Below are 18,611 nucleotides of genomic sequence, written 5' to 3'. Positions count from 1 at the left end.
ATACGGAGTAAGAAGAGGAATCTAAGAATTGCAGGATTAAAAGCCTAAAGTATGCCTTTGTGAGGAAGAAAAGATGTACGTAGCTTTAACTCCCAATACACTGCTCAGACTCCTTGAGGATTACTTTAAGAGAACTAAAGGCTACTCTTTTTTATTTTGTTTTTGGCAGCATGTGGGTCTTAGTTCCCTGACCAGGAACCCAGGCCCTTGGCAGTGAGAGCTAACCACTGGACTGCCAGGGAATTCCCCCAAAGGCTACTCTTAATAAACAAACATCAGAAGTGACCATCAATCAGATATGGAGCCCTGAGTGGAACAACATTCATCAATATTTCATCTAAATTCTGAAAAAGAAGACCCAAATATAGGGCAGATCTGTATAACCTAGACACGAATGGCATTTACTGGGTAGGTCCACAGCAACCATTTCCCCACTTCTCATCCACAAAGCATAGAAAGGATTTTCCCCATTCCTACTGGCTTAAGTCAGTTAATGTTTCTCCTCTTGATTACAACTTGAGTAACTTCATCAGGGCCAGGGTTTCTACATGATTTTAGAATTCCTTTCTTTTGTATTTATTGAGGTAAAATATATATACAACAAAGTACACAAATCTTATGCGTACAGTGTGACTACAATTCTACTTATAATACCCATGTAACAACACTCAAATCAATACTGAAAAGCACCCCCCCCTTAACCTCCAGTTGTTAACAAACCACAAAAGTATTGATACACACTATTCTGAATTCTACAATCGTAGGCTAGTTTCTGCGGATCTGAATTTTATAATAACAAAACCATTCAGTATGTAGTTTATCGGTCTGGCTTCTTGTCCAATATTATGGTAAGCAGATTCAACCTCATTGTTATATGAAGAAGTGAAACATTTCATCTCTGTATAGCATTACATTGTTTGAATAAACCACAATTTACCCATTATATTATTTACAGTTTTTGACTATCCTGGATAAGGCTGCTATGGATGTTCTCGCACATTCTTTTATAAACCCATTTATCTGGTCTATATAGCCAGAAGTTGGATAATTGGGTACATATATGTTTAGCTATAATCGTGTTCTCTACACTTCTACTTTCTGGAAGAACTTATGTAGATTGGTATTATTTCTTCCTTATGTGCCTGGTATAAATTCATCAGCAGAATCATCTGGGCACAGAGTTTTGTTTTTAGGAAGACGTTTAACTACATATAGATATTGTATAACAGTGTATAAATTATACACTTGAATAAGGTGGTTCAAGTATATAATTTCTAGTGGCTGCTCTAAAAGATTATCACAAACTTGGTGGCTTAAAATAACAAAAATGTATCCTCTCACAGCTCAGGAGGCTAGAAGTTCAAAATCATTATGACTGAACCAAAATCAAGGTGTTAGCAGGGCAATGCTCCCTCTGGAAGCTCTAGGGGAGAATAAATTCTTTGTCTTTCCTTCTTCTGGTGGCTGCCCCAGAATTCTTTGGTTTGTAGCCACCTCATTCCAGTATCTGCATCCAAGATCACATAGATTTTACAGCCTCCTCCTGTATGTAAAATCTCTGCACTTTTCTCTTATAAGGACAAATGTGATGGTACTCAGAGCCCACCAGAATAATACGGGATTATCTCATCTTAAAAATCTTTAACTTAATCACATCTGCAAAGGATCTTTTTCCATATAAGGTAATATTTACAAGTTACAGATATGAGGACCTGATTTCTTTGGAGGACATTATTTTTAACCTAATATATCAAGTTATCTCTATCCTAGGAAGACTTTTATATCTTCGTTTTTCAAAAATATATATTTATTTACTTGGTTGCACTGGGTCTTAGTTGTGGCAGGTGGGCTCCTTAGTTGCAGCATGCAGGCTCCTTAGTTGTGGCATGCGAACTCTTGGCTGCAGCATGCATGTGTGATCTAGTTTCCTGACCAGGGATTGAAGGTGGGCCCCCTGCATTGGGAACAGAGTCTTAACCACTGCACCACCAGGGAAGTCTCGACTTCTATATTTTGTTGCTTTCAAGGGATTTGCCCATTTCATCGAAGTGTCAAATATATCACCACGAAGTTGTAAAGCATATTCTTTATTGCCTTTATATATAAGTAGAATCAACAGTGATGCACTGTTTCATTCCTGATCAGGGATTTGTGTTTTCTCTTTTCTTCTTGATCACTCTTGGCTAGAGGTTTATCAAATTTATCGATCTCTTCAAATAACCATCTTCTTATTTTATTAATCTTCTCTATTGTTTTCCTATTTTTGGTTTCTAGTTTAATTTTGCTGTGGTGAATCAACCACATTCGTTCCATATGTATAAAATCATACAACCACACTGTATAATTTCAATCATTTAAAACTTATGATACTAATTTTATTGCTCAGAATTGTGTACATTTTGTTGAGTATTCCCTGTGAATTTTATTATTATTATTATTTTACTTTTTGGCTGCACTGCGTGGCACGTGGGATCTTAGTTCCCTGACCAGGGATCGAACCCACGCCTCCTCCAGTGGAAGCGTGGAGTCTTAACCACTGAACCACCAGGGAAGTCCCCCCAAGAACTTTAAAACAATGTGTTTCTGCTATTTTGCAGAATCTTCTATAAATACCAATAGACCTTATTGGTTGATAGTGGTGTTGTAGGTCTTTTATACTCTTGCTGACTTTCTATTTGTTCTATCAATTACCGAGAAAGGACTGTTGAAATCTCCAACTATACTTGAGTGTCTGCCTGTTACTCCTTTCTGTTCTGTCAGTTTTTGCTTTATATGTACTTTGAAGGTCTTTAATTAGGTACATATGTATTTAGGATGATTGTGTCCTCTTGATTAATCAATCCCCTTATCATTATGAAACATCTCTACTTCTGGTAAAATAAGTTGTTCTGATGTCTACTACTTTTATAAATATTAATATGGTGATTCTGGCTTCCTTTTGTTTAGAAGGTATGTCTTTTCCCACTCATTTTCTTTTAGTCTGTGTCTTTGTATTTAAAGTGGGTTTCTTGTAGACAATACATGTTTGTCCTTGATTTTTTTAAACCAATTTGACAATCTCTGCTGCTGAATTGGAATATTAAAACTATTAATGTTCGTTTCTATACTACTATCCCTATGGTCAGATGTAAATCTTCCATCTTACTATTTTCTATTCTTCCCATCTGTTCCTTGTTTTCTTGTTTCCTTCCCTCTTGTGGAGTAACATTTTTGTGAAGTATTATTGTTTTTATTCCATTATTGGCTTATTAGTTATGCATCTTTAAATAGTTAATCTAAGATTTACAATATCCATCTCTAAACTGTCACAGTGTACTCTCAAATAATATTTTAGCACTGTCACATATAGTGTAAGAACTTTAATATAGTATACTTCCAATTCCTTTTCCTGTCCTTTTAGTGATGTTTGGTCTTCAACATCAATATGCTATGAACCTAAATACATAGTTATTTTTGGTTTAAACAGTATTATCCTTTTAAACAATTAAAAATAAAAGGGAAATGTCTTTAATACTGACCCATATGTTGACCTCTTCTGGCACCCTTTATTCTTCCATGTAGATCCAGTCCCCTCCCAAAATGCTTTATCAAATTATTAGTTTACCCTATAATCAATCCTTCTCAACAATTTCAGAACTTTACAACAGTTTAACTCAATTTATTCTTCTTCTGCCTTTCTGCTATTTTTGTCATTTCTACATGTTACAAACCTCCCAAAATGTTCGTTGTTTAAAAAGTCTACATTCCTTTATATTTAACTACTTATTTACACTTCTCCATGCTCTTTATTCCTTCTCTAGCATCACGTGCTTCCATGTGGAATCATTACCCTTCATCCTGAAGAACTTCCTTTAGTGTCCTTACATTGTGAACTAGTGATAACTGCTCTACCTTTTGAATGTCTGTGAACGCCTTTATTGCACTTTCTATTTTGAAAGGTATTTCTACTAGATACAGAATTTCAGAGTGACAATTTTCCTTTCAGCATTTAAAAATATTATTAAACTGTCCTCTGGTTTCTATCATTTCTGTTGAAAAGTCAGACATCAGTTTTATCATTGTGCCTCTGAATTTAATGTGTCCTTCCCCAACCCCCCTGCTTCTTGGCTGATTTAAGATGTTAGCTTTAAGAGTTTAAGCACCGGGACTTCCCTGGTGGTGCAGTGGTTAAGAATCCGCCTGCCAATGCAGGGGACACGGGTTTGAGCCCTGGTCCGGGAAGATCCCGCATGCCACGGAGCAACTAAGTCCGTGTGCCACAACTACTGAGCCTCTGCTCTAGAGCCGCGAGCCACAACTACTGAGCCCATGTGCCACAACTACTGAAGCCCATGTGCCTACAGCCCATGCTCCGCAACAAGAGAAGCTACCACAATGAGAAGCCCATGCACCGCAGAAAAAAGTAGCCCCCGCTCACGTCAACTAGAGAAAGCCTGTCCGCAGCAACGAAGACCCAACGCACCCAAAAATAAATTTAAAAAAAAGAGGTTAAGCACCATTTGCCTGAGTATGGTTTTCTCTATATCCAAACTTGGATATGTTCAGTCTCTCTTATTCTGTGAGCTGATAACTTTTCATTAGTTATGGAAAATTTTTAGGTCTTACATCTTCAAGTATTGCTTCTGTACCATTCTTTCTCTTCTCATAGGTCTCTAATGATAAATATTAATTCTTTTGACTGTATCTCATGTGTCTCTGTACTCTTTTCTCTTTGTCCTGTCCCCTCAACTTCAACCAATTTCTTTTCCTCTTGCTGTTTCAGTTTCAATGTATCTATTAACCTGAGTTCACTAATCCTGTCTTCTGCTGTGTCCAGCCTGCTGTTAAACCTATCCAATGGGTTAATTTCAGTATATTTTCAATTGTTCAATAGGTATTTGATTCTTTTTATATATTCCCATTCTCTGTTGAAATTCTCCGTTTCCCCCCTCATTTTAACACATTAATCATAGTTATTTTTAAATACCTATCTTCTAACCATACTAAGAAAAGGTTAAGATAAGTGACTTTTATAAAATGTCATCAGATTTAAGTAGAAAGCACCTCCTTACCTTACAGAAAGTAAAACAAGTTTCTTACGGAAAATGATGCTTCTTAGAAGGAAGAAGGACAAAGAGCACATGCTAGCTTGTAGTCCATATGTCCCTATAGAAAAATCCTTACCTTTGCTAAGGTTTTCTTGGAGTAAACGTCAGTACGAAGACCAAAGTTCTGCAAATCAATTGGTTTTTCCTTGTTCTTCTCAGGAAAATTTAACATCTGCTGAGCAGCAGGAACCTAGGAGTCAAATAAATGATAAATGGCTGTATTAACCTCTACAAAGTAAAAGGGACAGAGGCTTTTAAGGATGTTTAATATCGGCACTTAAACTACTAGAGATTCTACAAAAAAATAAATACCTACACCTTACACTACACTTCTAACAAAAATTCAACATGTAAGAAACATTTTTTTTTTTTTTGCCTAAGTCACAGATAAAATAGACAAGTCTTCTTTAATATTTCATAGTGGAGGGTAATTTATAGGTTAGATTCATGTTATTCCAACTGAATGGTATACAAAATCCGATTGACATAATAATCTTTTCAAGGGACTTCCCTGGTGGCGCACTGGTTAAGAATCCACCTGCCAATGCAGAGGACACGGGTTAGAGCCCTGGTCTGGGAAGATCTCACATGCCGCGGAGCAACTAAGCCCGTGCACCACAACTACTGAGCCTGTGCTCTAGAGCCCGTTAGCCACAACTACTGAAGCCCGCGTGCCTAGAGCCTGTGCTGCGCAACAAGAGAAGCCAACGCACCGCAACAAAGAGTAGCCCCTGCTCACTGCAACTAGAGAAAGCCAGAGCACAGCAAAAAAGACCCAACGAGACCAAAAATAAATAAAGTAAATAAATTTTAAAAAATTATATAGAAGAGATTAAAAGAAAAAAAAAGAACGTGTGCATAGATGTCCACTTTCCAAATGTTAGGAAGGGGAAGTTCAAAACAATTTAACACATTTATACAGTCTGCTTCTTTATTAGTGTCTTTGATGGCAGAAGTGATAAAGGAGCCATGAGTTATGAAAGCAAATCTCTAAGAGGATAAAGCATAGACTCTTGGCATTAATGGGAGAGCATTATCTTAAACAACTAAATATTCTTATGGACTCAAACATTTACAACATACAAAAACGAACAAACATAACCTATCAGCTAAGAAACAGCACTATTATATGACTATAATAGTAATTCCTGAATATAAATGCAAGAAGTGGTTGTCTATTACCACCCAGACCTGAAAAAAAGGCTGCACTAATTTACCTGAGGTGATCGAAGATGCAGAGGTACAAGCCCAGAGGGGGTATCAGCTAATACATTGAAATGAGGAGTCGGAGGAGGTCCCATTGCCATGGGTCGACTTTCTGGATCCACTTGGTAATTAACAAGCCCCCACTGCTCTAAAAAGGCATGAACCCTGAAGAATAAAGCTCTTAAAGTTAAAATCTAGAGAATGTACCTCATGATCTTCATAAGCATCATTACATTTCATTAAAAAACAAATGAAAAAAACCCCTAAGTAAACATGTTCTCTTGTAGGCTATGAACCATCACAAAGTAACTGACAATTTTGGTTTGAGGGACAATTTCTACAAACTCAAAATAATGTTGAACATAGCACCCCCAAACCTAGTATAAAGGCTAATCATTTCAATCACAGAAACGAGGGAACAAATGCTCATGTAGGTCCATGGTGAAAGAGCTCACACATAAACCAAACTCACAGGAGGAGACCTACATTTTGTTTTTTTCTTTACACAGATTTAGGGCACAGAGCTTATCCATTCCCCACCCTAACCCACTCTCCATCTACGGTCAGTTTATGATTAGACCATACAATAAAAGATGTAAAATGTAAAAATTAAAAAAAAAAAAGATGCTTTAGGTATTTTATTAACCAAGAAAACATCCAGTTTAGTCAACCTAACATTAGCAATGTATCAGTAACCACCTGCAGTGAAATATCTGAGAAAAAGTCAAGACATCCTTACCTCATCACAGCACATACATCTCCAGTCAAGTTCCTCCGACAAGCAGTGCTGGTTAAATATTCCTGGGGATTTAGGCGGTATGTGTCGATCATAAAATTTCGATATGCCAAGTATCTAAAGAGTAATGGCAAAATTCATAAGGTGAACACACATCCTTTCAAAAACAGTAACTCATATAGCCAAATAGTTCCATATTCCTCAACCAAATACAACAAAAAGTTAAGACAACAGTCCAATAAACAATAGTGATAATGTACTGAGTATTTACAGTCATAAGTGTAACTCAGAGTAAGAATCCCTAAAATGCAAAACAACTGTCTACTAACATATAATAAGCACAATAGAGTAATCTGATGAAGATAGTGTGAAGTAAAATAAGTACAACCTTGGTCACAGAGGTCAATCAATAACCCTTAGTTGCCTGCAAAATTTGCAAGTAACACTTGGTTACACAGGCTGTCTCCCTAACTACACTACTATATACCTAGCATTTACTGTGTGTCAGCCATAGGTCTAAGCACTTTCTGTGTGGTAATGCATTTAATCCTCACAATCTCTGTATAAGGTAGGATCTATTATTATTCTATTTATAGATGAGGGTTAAAGAATTTGTCCTATGGGACTTCCCGGTCGGTCGAGTGGTTAAGACTCTGTACTTCCAACACAAGCGGCGCAGGTTTGATCCCTGGTCAGGGAGCTAAGATCCCACATGCCATGAGGCACAGTAGCCAAGAAAATTACAAACAAAATGCACACATACACACACACACACACACACTCACACACAACTAGAACAGGGAGCTAAGATCCCACATCTTGTGAGGCACAGTGGCCAAGAAAATTACAAACAAAACACACACACACACACGCACACAACTAGAATTTGTCCCAGACCACAAGGCTGGTTAAGTGGTGGAGCTAGAATTCGGCAAAATGTGGTGGCTCTCGCTCTGACAATGGTTATATACTTCCTGACTATCAGTTTTTTAGAGATCCCAGCTATGCAACAAGTAGAACCTATGAAGCCAAACTCAGAGGTAAGACAAGCCATATAAAAAAGGAGAGAAAAACTGAGATTCTGAGTCATAGCAGATTCCACATCCACAGTGTACCCAAGCATTTCTGCCATAAAATACTTAAAACAAGTGTGTAAAGAAGGTAGAGACCTAGCAAAACTTCTTACCACAAAAGTAAAGCAAAAGACTAGCAGCTTGAAGTTAGCTACATCAGAGTAAAAAAGGTATACTATTCAAAGAGTCTGGTATAAGCACAGCTGGATAAACAAAGATTGAAAGGCGAATTTACATTTAAATGGGCTAAGTTGTGCTTTTAAATAGCAGACTGCCAAGAACTGTAAGTATTTATAAATACTGGCAATTTGCAATTCGGTGGCAATAGGCAAATTAGCCAGAAGAATATACCATGTCTAAATAGGTGAAAAAACCTGACTGGGCTTCTTATGCCAAATCTTTGATTTTGGTTTTAAATGACTCCTTACAGCTTTGTTATGAAAAGCTGAAATTTGCTGTGACACCTAAACGTAGAATCTCAAACTATCATGGATAATTTACCACGAGAAAATGTTTATTATTTGATTTTCTGTATTATACCCATGTGCTTTGTGTGTAAAAGCATCCTTCCCTAAACAATTTAAACAAGAGACATCTATTTGCACAGTCACATGTGTATAACAGACAACAGATTAACACTATGAAGATAAGACACGGAAAGGTAATTATAGTGTGATATATACGGATTTATTTTAGGGGGCAAGGATTTCTGAAGTCTATAATTAAGGGTCACTAGGCAAAGATAAAAATACTTCCTAATGAACTTCTTCCTTCTAATAAAAGTTTTTCTGCTTCCAATACAAAGCACAACAATGCTTTATGTAATTAAGATCAATTTATATGCAGCTATTATCATACTTGGCATTCTCTTATTTATTTATTTTAATTTTTTTTGGCTGCAGCCCATGGCATGTGGGATCTTAGTTCCCCGAGTAGGGATCAAACCCGTGCCCTCTGCATAGAAGCACAGAGTCTTAACCACTGAACTGCCATGGAAGCCCTTGGCATTCTTTTAACTAAAAGTCATTCATAAGGAAAATAAGATAAAGGTTCACTTTCTTCTAGATTACATATAATACATATAATCAATAACAAACAGGTACTCACAAGGTGAGTTAGGGAGAAAACTGGAGTCGGTTTAGTGAGTATCTGTTACTGAATTCAATCTTTAGCTGCAAAAGCTGATGTGTATGTATCAACAGTTCAAGATTGCGGAAGAAAAAATTTGAAACAATTTCCTTTGAAGCAAGGAGTACTGTGTAGCTGAGATATGAACACTGTTCTGAACAGAGTAAGATATTTGTAAACTTTCAGACAATAGCAAAGATTAACTCAGAAGGGTGCTTTAAGAACCCCCTGCCAAACACATCCAAATATTAATTTTTCTTAATACTGGTCCCACTAAAATATGTAACAGTATCAGGATTACATCTTTACATTTCACTCACATCTCCGGAGTCTTGGATTTGTTTTTTCCATTGAAAAACTCAGGAAGAGCACGCCGTTCAATCACATGAATACTGAAGGGGAAAAAGACAATTAGGAATCCTCTTGGAAAAATAAAATCCTGAAATTTGAGCTAAGCTTGTTTAACTTTCAAAGTGAAACTGATAAAACCAAAAACTGAGCACTACTTGCAAAATTTAACTGGCTTACACAAGTTCCTATGTATTAACAGTATGTAATAATAAAATTAAAGTACATAATATATATTTATAAACTTATATATAATATATAGAGCTAAAGAAAGCTTTCCCTTTCTCACCCCCAATACTTACTGTAGTTTTTCTATTCCCATAACCAAACTCTATAAACACTGAAGAAAAACAACAACAACAACAACAAAAAACACACTGAAGGCTTCAGATTTTATGTTCTTGTCATAATACACTGTAACCAGATGATGAGCCACAAATTAGGAAAAGTTCTTTGGAAACTGGCTGACAAAAATCACAGTACTTGGCATGGCAACAAATTGGTGAAATGAATGATCGACCAAAAGACAACGAAATTGACTGTAATCGGTTTCTCAGGTTCAACATTAATGCACTTTTTCATCCAGCCCTCAGAAACTTTGTGGTGAACTGAATTTTTAAAAATAGTTCAGGGCTTCCCTGGTGGCGCAGTGGTTGAGAGTCCGCCTGCCGATGCAGGGGACACGGGTTCGTGCCCTGGTGTGGGAGGATCCCACATGCCGCGGAGCGGCTGGGCCCGTGAGCCATGGCCACTGAGCCTGCGCGTCCGGAGCCTGTTGCTCCGCAACGGGAGAGGCCACAACAGTGAGAGGCCCGTGTACCGCAAAAAAAAAAAAAAAAAAAAAAAAAAAAAAAAAAAAAAATAGTTCAGTGATTTACTGCTTTTAAAAAAGATCACAGAACTAATTTTTAACATTCAGATAAAAATCACTGATAATTTTATAAAATGTTACAGGTGATAAGCACTATAGAGACCATGTGAAATGATCAGGCCTAAAACACTCTACAAATGAAACCAACTGTACATTTAGCTCAAAGGTTTTGACATTAATGCTAATCAGTATTTTTCCTGATGACACATTTTAGTTTCTCAGTGCCTTTTCAGATATGCAACATGTACAGAGATTACATAGGAAAGAGCAAATCAATAGTCTGTGAATACAAATAAAAGCATTCACTCTTTCATTATTCGGTAACATTTAAATTGTTTGAATTGGATACTACCAAATACTATAAATAAAATGAATCACCTGGAAACTTACAGGAAGATGATTTCTAAGATGAATTTATGTTCCATAGATACATGTATAATGAATTTACAAGTTTTATTATAAGGAGAATAACTGTAAGCAATGAATAAACTGGTCCTAATATACCTCTCATTGTTATGTTACAGGTTAGGAAGAGGCCACAAAGACAATTTCACCAAGAACAAAACACACAAGAATGTTTAATCACAACCACTTTCTTTTTCAAAAATCTATGTTTGAAGTACTGGCAGCTGATTCCTTAGGTTCTGAGAATGAGTCAAGTAGTAGAAGGAGTGGGATATTCGGAATCAGAAAACCTGAGTTCTTCCAATTAGCAACTCTGCAACTTTGCACCACTTCAACTGAGGCTGTAGTTATCTATAAAATAGGGATATAACTAATACCTCTACTGTCCATCTAACAGCACACTTTGTGACATGCAAAGATCACCATGCAAATGGAAGTGTTTCTGTAAACTATAAAAACCTAAAACACTATGTACTGTTATGACATTCCCCTTTTTTGAGGGGAAAATGCTAGCTTCTCAAGCCATTCTGAATCTTACTCTGCAACTACAAATAACAATAATGAAACTTCCAAATATCAAAGTAATTTAACATAATAATCAATGTAATGAAGACTGACCTTCAAAGAAAAGCAATATACTTATTCTGTTTCAGCTTCTACTTATTCAAAACAATGAGGAACAGCATTCAGAGTTAGTTTTAAAAAGTATGCTGGGGGGCCTCCCTGGTGGCGCAGTGGTTGAGAGTCCGCCTGCCGATGCAGGGGACACGGGTTCGTGCCTCGGTCTGGGAAGATCCCACATGCCGCGGAGCGGCTGGGCCCATGAGCCATGGCAGCTGAGCCTACGCGTCCGGAGTGCTCCGCAACGGGAAAGGCCACAACAGTGAGAGGCCCGCGTACCGCAAAAAAAAAAAAAAAAAGTATGCTGAAAAGTCTCAATAGTAGAGGCCATACCTTGTGGTTTTAGACAAAAATAAGCTATGACTCAAATGGACCATCCACCCTATTCTTTTAAGTTGGTTTTAAAAGAGAGATATATATATAAGCACAGGACCACGAGATTGTAAGGGCAGCATCACTAGACTAAATATATAGCCTTCCAATGAAAGTACCTTAAAGAAACTAACATCTATTTGGAGTTCTGGTTCATACATTTAAAAATAAAAAACTGTCCAACAAAAATCAGCCTGACGTGAAAGTTAGATTTCATAAGTAATCAATTAGTAAGATATGTACATCTCCATTTATTTCCAGCCATGTTCCAAAGGTGCCACAGTGGCTGTGGTAAATGACAGGGAGGGTGCTGAAGAGGTTGTTTTCCTGAACTCTTTTACATGCCAGGGTTTATACAAGAAAGGGCTCCTGTTTCCGATTAACATGAAGCCATTATTGGGTACTAAGATGAATTTTTCTTTAAAATTTCCATAATGTTTAAAAATCATATAATGAACATCAATATTTTATAATTATTAAATACTCAAGCATTTGCCTGTCTGAACTAAAACTGACTCCAAATGAGTCAGGTTCAAGTTTACAAAATTTTATAATCCTAAATTACAACATAATAGTTTCTATCCCCAAGTAAAACAACCAAAAGAACACATTCCAAAGTTAAAATAAAATAACTTTCCATCCCCCTTCATCCAGTGTGACAGTGATTACTGATGAGGGGACCTGGGCAGAAGAGCACTATTTTTAAAATAAATTTATTTATTTATTTTTGGCTGTGTTGGGTCTTCGTTGCCGCGTGCAGGCTTTCTCTAGTTGTGGCGAGCGGGGGCTACTCTTCATTGCGGTGCGCGGGCTTGTCAATGAGGTGGCTTCTCTTGTTGCGGAGCACAGGCTCTAAGCACGCGGGCTTCAGCAGTTGCAACGCGTGGGCTCAGTAGTTGTGGCTCGTGGGCTCTAGAGCGCAGGCTCAGTAGTTGTGATGCACGGGCTTAGCTGCTCCACAGCATGTGGGATCTCCCCAGACCAGGGCTCGAACCCGTGTCCCCTGCATTGGCAGGCGGATTCTTAACCACTGTGCCACCAGGGAAGTCCTGAGCACAATATAATTTCAAGGAAAGTTTTCCCACTCCTAATTACCATGTTCACAGATGTAAGCAACCTACTCACCAGTTATAATCAAACCACGATGCATAGCTAGGAATAATAATGTGATTGGTCTGCTCTGTCACATTATCTTCACCAGGGTCAACTGACTGACTCTGATCACCTTTGCCAGGATCTTCATCTTCCTGTAGAAAAGAAGCCAAAATTCAGAGAAAGAGAACTACAGAGAGATATGGAATAGCTTTCAAATTTCTAATAGCAGGTTACAGAAAATGCAGCTAGCTGATCCAATTTCAAGGACCAGGAAAACAAATTTCAAGTAAAAATAGCCTTTCACAGTTTTTAAGGTACCTTCACAAGATGTCCAGGTGAGATAGCATATTTTTTTCCTCCTTTTTACAGATGAGGGAATCAACTCATAGAAAGCCCAAAACCTTTTCCACAATAGCCTGCTACTTATTTGTCTAGTTTTACCTAATCCTCGAATCACAAATCTAAATTACTAGTTCTCAATTTATAAGGAGGTAACACAAGGATACTGAGACATAATGATAAGCTTTCCCCAATCCCGAAGATTGAGTACTAAGTATCTGCCAACAGCAATATGTGCAATATCTCACTTATTCCTCACAATAACAGCAGGTACTGTTTATTATCTCTTTTGTGGATGAGAAAATGATGCACAGAGCTAACAAGACATAAACAGGATAAAACTCCAGAAAGTGCAGCTAGAGGGCCTACACTCTTAACCACTCTTACTGCTGAAAATTAGTTCTGACTTTTATCACATTTATGTAGGTTTTGCAAATGATTCCACCTAAAAACCTGGTTTTGCTAATACAATAATTTCAAAAAGCCCTGCTTTAGGTCAAAACACAAGAACGTTTTTTTATGCTACCAGTAAACAGTAATAATTACATTTTTTTTTTTGGCTGCATGTGGGATATTAGTTCCCCGACCGAGGCCCACAGCAGTGAGAGCACGGAGTCCGAACCACTGGACCACCAGGGAAGTCCCCCAGTAATAATTACTTTCAAATAATATTATCTAACACACGCTTTATATTCAAGGGGATCCAAGTATCCCATAAATGTCCTTTACAGATTTTTCTCCTCAATACAGAACCTGATCAAGGAGTCCATATTATATATGATATTCATGTCTCCTTAGTCTCCTTTAACCCCTGCCTCCTTTTGGGGGGAGATTTTATGACATTAAAATTCTTGAAGAATCCAGACCAGACAGCTTGTAGAGCATCTACCAATCTCTATTTATCACAATGATTCTTCATAATTAACTTCAGATTAAACATTTTCACAAAGAATACTACAGGAAATAAGCTTATTAACATTCAGATATTTTCAAATTGTGTAGAGTTCTATCTATCAACCTTTTATCTGTGGTGTTTTTACTGTTTTTAATCTTATAAAATTCTTTTCTGTTAAGAAACCAGTCAAATTTTGCATCATATTCTTTTACAAAGGTTCCATAGTTTAATTTTACCTTTAACTTAAATCAACCTAAATTTCCTGTGTTATATTACTTTAGGTGAGGATCTAGCTACTGCTAGAAACTTAAGACAGTAGTTTCCTTAAGTTCAATGAATATCAAAAAATTTTTTTAACGTATGAAATCATCAAGGAAACTGTGGTTGTTACTTAAATGATGTTGAAACAAATGTGTTAATATTGATGACAAAGGTAAGGAATTTTATTTCCCAAACCAGGGAAGCTAGCAAAATCTATGCTCATCGTTAATTTGTTTTTGTGGCATAGGTTCTACAAATTCAATGTGATTCAATTCAGAAAATTTTCTTTATTCAGGAAAACTAGGGAGAGGCTGGTATTGAAATGAATAAAAGCTGACAGTGTACAGTTTAATCATCTCAGTGAGGAAAGAAGCAGGATGATATCATGGGACTGGTGTTAGAGTAACCACCTCTAACCATCTTAGGTTTAAGTTACATAACAGACTTGTCCATAGTTTCAAAAGTACTCCCACCCTTGGCATAAAAAAAGGGGGGGGGGGTAATTCCTTGGTTTTCTATTTTGGTCTCCTTTATTGCCACCCAATACTTTCTACTCTAAAAGATGATGTCTTTTTACAAATGTAATATTCATAAATGTTTATGAGTAGCTCTTTGAATAAAGAAGTTTGATTTTAAAGAAAAAGATCATAAGAACAGTTCAGCTAAAGAGCCATCTGTAGTAGAGTTTCTTGAAATACTTTTCCTTGAAATCCTGTCATGAATATTTTCATGTCATGACTGTGTACAAAACAACAAGTGTCACTATGGGGGAAGTTCTCTGACTCACTGAAAAAGAAAAAAAAAGAACTAACCATTTTCAGCATTAAGTAAGTTATTTCAAGGAGATTAAGGATTAGTTACACATCTTAACACAGTTAGAGATGACAACCTGAATAAACAAGGTGCCATTTATTTAAAAAGAGAAATAAAACCTTGCCTAAAATCCAACACCATCCTACAGCCTAATTATTGACATGTCTCCACAGCAAAATTGATGAAACAGGAAGTAGCTGACTTTAAGGCTCAAAAAAGGTGAAGAGTATGATCAAAGGCTACATCAGTTGTGGACTGGGGCTGCACTAATAGAAATAGGAGTGAGAAAAATCAAAGCAAGGCATGGTCCCTGCTCACCTGGAATACTGTGCAGCTCTGATGATTAACTTGCAACCAGGAGAGAAATGGAACCAGAAACTATAGCATATGAGGAATACTACCTGGGAAAATGGCAAATTCCTCTTGATAAAATTTGGGGGGTGGGTCAAGAAAGACAGACTATTTTGGGCATGTGTTAAAAAGAAATTAAAAAATCAGAAGGACCTCAAAACAGAATATTTCTAAGGAAACTTCCAAATCAGTGTTTCTACTGCTCGATACACAGGACCCCTACAGTTACTGTTGCACCAGGCCTAACTAAATCATTACCTTTCCTCCTGTTGTGACTGTTTCTTCATCCTGCTCATCTGCAAAATCAAAACACGTAATTCATTTAACAGGTAAATGCTCTCTCGTTTACCTGGAAACCTTAAGATTTAAGGAACTGATACTCGCCAGAGAAAAGGAAAGAAACAGAGCATTATTAAAGCTAATTTACCTTGAATAATTCAGTAAATTAGAATTGTACACAGAAGCATAGAGGTGAGTAAAAATTCAAAGCACAAATCATTAAAATTCTCCAACAATAGGGAACTTAAAATTAAATACTACTTGGGTTACAATCTTAGTCATGATCTTACTTAATAATAGGTAAGGAACTTGGTTTGGGCTCTTGCCTCCAGAGGTTTAGTGAAACAAAGTAATGACATTTCGGATCCCAGAGGAAATGAGTAAAGAATGAGGAGTAGAGAAGGAGGTGATAATCAATCCCTACAGACAAAGTCCTGGCAAGAGTGTTAATACCTTCTGAGGATAGGGGACTACAGGACCTAAATGCTAGTGTTGCAAAAGAACAAAGGCAAATCCATGTATAATTTAAACTAAGCAGATGATTTCCATAGTGAAAAGTAAAAGTGCCATGGTGGAAAAGGTAAGAGGTTACCACACAAATAATTACATGATTAAGTTTCTATAACATTTTATTTTTTATATAATTATTATGACCCTTGGCAGTGACTAAGGCACTGTAAAGTTTAAAGAGAACACAAGGAAGCCATTTTTTTTATTATTCCTTCAAACAAATATTTCCAAGAATCTGCTATTTGAAAAGCATTAAATAAACGGCTTAGACAGGGGTCAGGATCTATAGCCTACAAGCTAAATCAGGCCCACTGCCTGTTTTTGTATGGAATCTGGGAAATTGACTCTCAGTGTGTTCCTAGTCAATAGTTAACTGAAAAGAAGGGTGGTTCGCTGTGCCTAGACTATGCACAACGCAGCTTATGATAAACTTCTGCAGCCTGAAATTCTGGTATGTGTTAGGCAGAGGGTACCCTACATTGCCAGTAAAAACACTGATCTTAGACTCTCAAACAAGCTTCCCTAGATGGAAACACTGCATGTGTGTTGCTGTGGGAAGAGCGCACTCTGTGCAATCCCTCACGTAAGGGAGAGAGCGTAAGGAAGCCTGCACCCAGACTCTGCCTGTTATTTCCCCTTATGATCTGTTCATGCTTCCTATGTTGCTGTGATATATGTCAGCCGTGAGTACAACTATATGCTGAGTTCCATCAGTCCTTCTAGAGAATCTCCAAACCTGGGGATGGTCTTGGGGATTCCTATCATACCTGCAAGTGAAGAATGATTTTTTTAATTTTTACATGGTTAAAGAGAAAATCAATAGAAGAGTAAATATATCATGACATACCAAAAATTAACTGAAATTCAAATTCTGGTGTCTATAAATAAAAGTTTTATTGGAATAAGCCATGATCATTTGTTTATATATTATGAATGGCTGTATTTGCATTACAATGGCAAAGCTGACTAGTTGTAACTTAGACCTTATAGCCAAAAATGCCTAAAATATTTACTATCTGGTCCTTTTTAGAAAAGTTTGCCAACCCCTACTTTAGAGGATGTAAGAAGATGAGTAGTATTTTAACAGGTTATAAAGAACCAGCCTTCAAACACTTAATTTTATGCACCAGCCACCGTTCAAGTGCTAAGGACACGAGCTTCCCTGGTGGCCCAGTGGTTAAGCATCTGCCTGCCAATGCAGGAGACATGGGTTTGAGCCCTGGTCCAGGAAGATCCCACATGTCGCAGACCAACTAAGCCTGTGAGTCACAACTACTGAGCCTGCGCTCTACAGCCTGTGAGCCACAACTACTGAGCCCACGTGCCACGACTACTGAAGCCCATGCACCTATAGCCCATGCTCCGCAACAAGAGAAGCCACAGCAATAAGCCCACACACCACAACAAAGTGTAGCCCCTACTTGCTGCAACTAGAGAAAAGCCCACATGCAGCAACGAAGACCCAGTGCAGCCAAAAATAAATAAAATAAACAAATAAATTAATTAATTTTTTAAAAAAATGCTAAAGACACAATGATGAACAAGAAAAAGTCCCTGTCTTTATGGAGTTTATATTCCAGTTAAGAGTGGCAGGAGATGGAAGAGAAAATAAACAAACAATAAGATATCAAATGTTGAAAACTGCTATACACAGAGGGAGGAACACTCCTGAGCTCATTCTATGAGGCCACCATCACTCTGATACCAAAACCAGACAAGGATGTCACAAAGAAAGAAAACTACAGGCCAATATCTCTGATGAACATAGATGCAAGAATCCTCCACAAAATACTGGCAAACAGAATCCAACAGCACATTAGAAGGATCATACACCATGATTAGGTGGGGTTTATCCCAGGAATGCAAGGATTCTTCAATATACACAAATCAACCAACGTGATACACCATATTAACAAATTGAAGGAGAAAAACCACATGATCATCTCAATAGATGCAGAGAAAGCTTTCAACAAAATTCAACACCCATTTATGATAAAAACCCTGCAGAAAGTAGGCATAGAGGGAACTTATCTCAACATAATAAAGGCCATGGGTGACAAACCCACAGCCAACAATGTCCTCAATGGTGAAAAACTGAAACCACTTCCACTAAGATCAGGAACAAGACAAGGTTGCCCACTCTCACCACTATTATTCAACATAGTTTTGGAGGTTTTAGCCACAGCAATCAGAGAAGAAAAAGAAATAAAAGGAATCCAAA

At 37.3% G+C, this 18,611-nt stretch overlaps 1 protein-coding gene across 1 annotated transcript in view; it reads right to left on the bottom strand.

The window, feature by feature from the left end:
- The window catches only part of SMARCC1 (SWI/SNF related, matrix associated, actin dependent regulator of chromatin subfamily c member 1), a 178,098-nt gene that overhangs the window by 83,203 nt on the left and 76,284 nt on the right, over positions 1–18,611 (bottom strand). The window contains exons 13-18 of the mRNA XM_065886493.1: positions 15,860–15,897; positions 12,973–13,094; positions 9,551–9,622; positions 7,033–7,146; positions 6,305–6,458; positions 5,164–5,277 (exon numbers count right to left, since the gene is read on the bottom strand). Of these exons, the coding sequence (XP_065742565.1) occupies positions 5,164–5,277; positions 6,305–6,458; positions 7,033–7,146; positions 9,551–9,622; positions 12,973–13,094; positions 15,860–15,897 (614 nt within the window). The remainder of the gene's footprint in view (positions 1–5,163; positions 5,278–6,304; positions 6,459–7,032; positions 7,147–9,550; positions 9,623–12,972; positions 13,095–15,859; positions 15,898–18,611) is intronic.

The sequence above is a fragment of the Phocoena phocoena genome, chromosome 10, assembly GCF_963924675.1.
Source record: "Phocoena phocoena chromosome 10, mPhoPho1.1, whole genome shotgun sequence".
Taxonomy (NCBI): Eukaryota; Metazoa; Chordata; class Mammalia; order Artiodactyla; family Phocoenidae; genus Phocoena; species Phocoena phocoena.
Note: the sequence above shows the minus strand (reverse complement) of the source record. Positions and strands in the feature narration are given on the sequence as shown.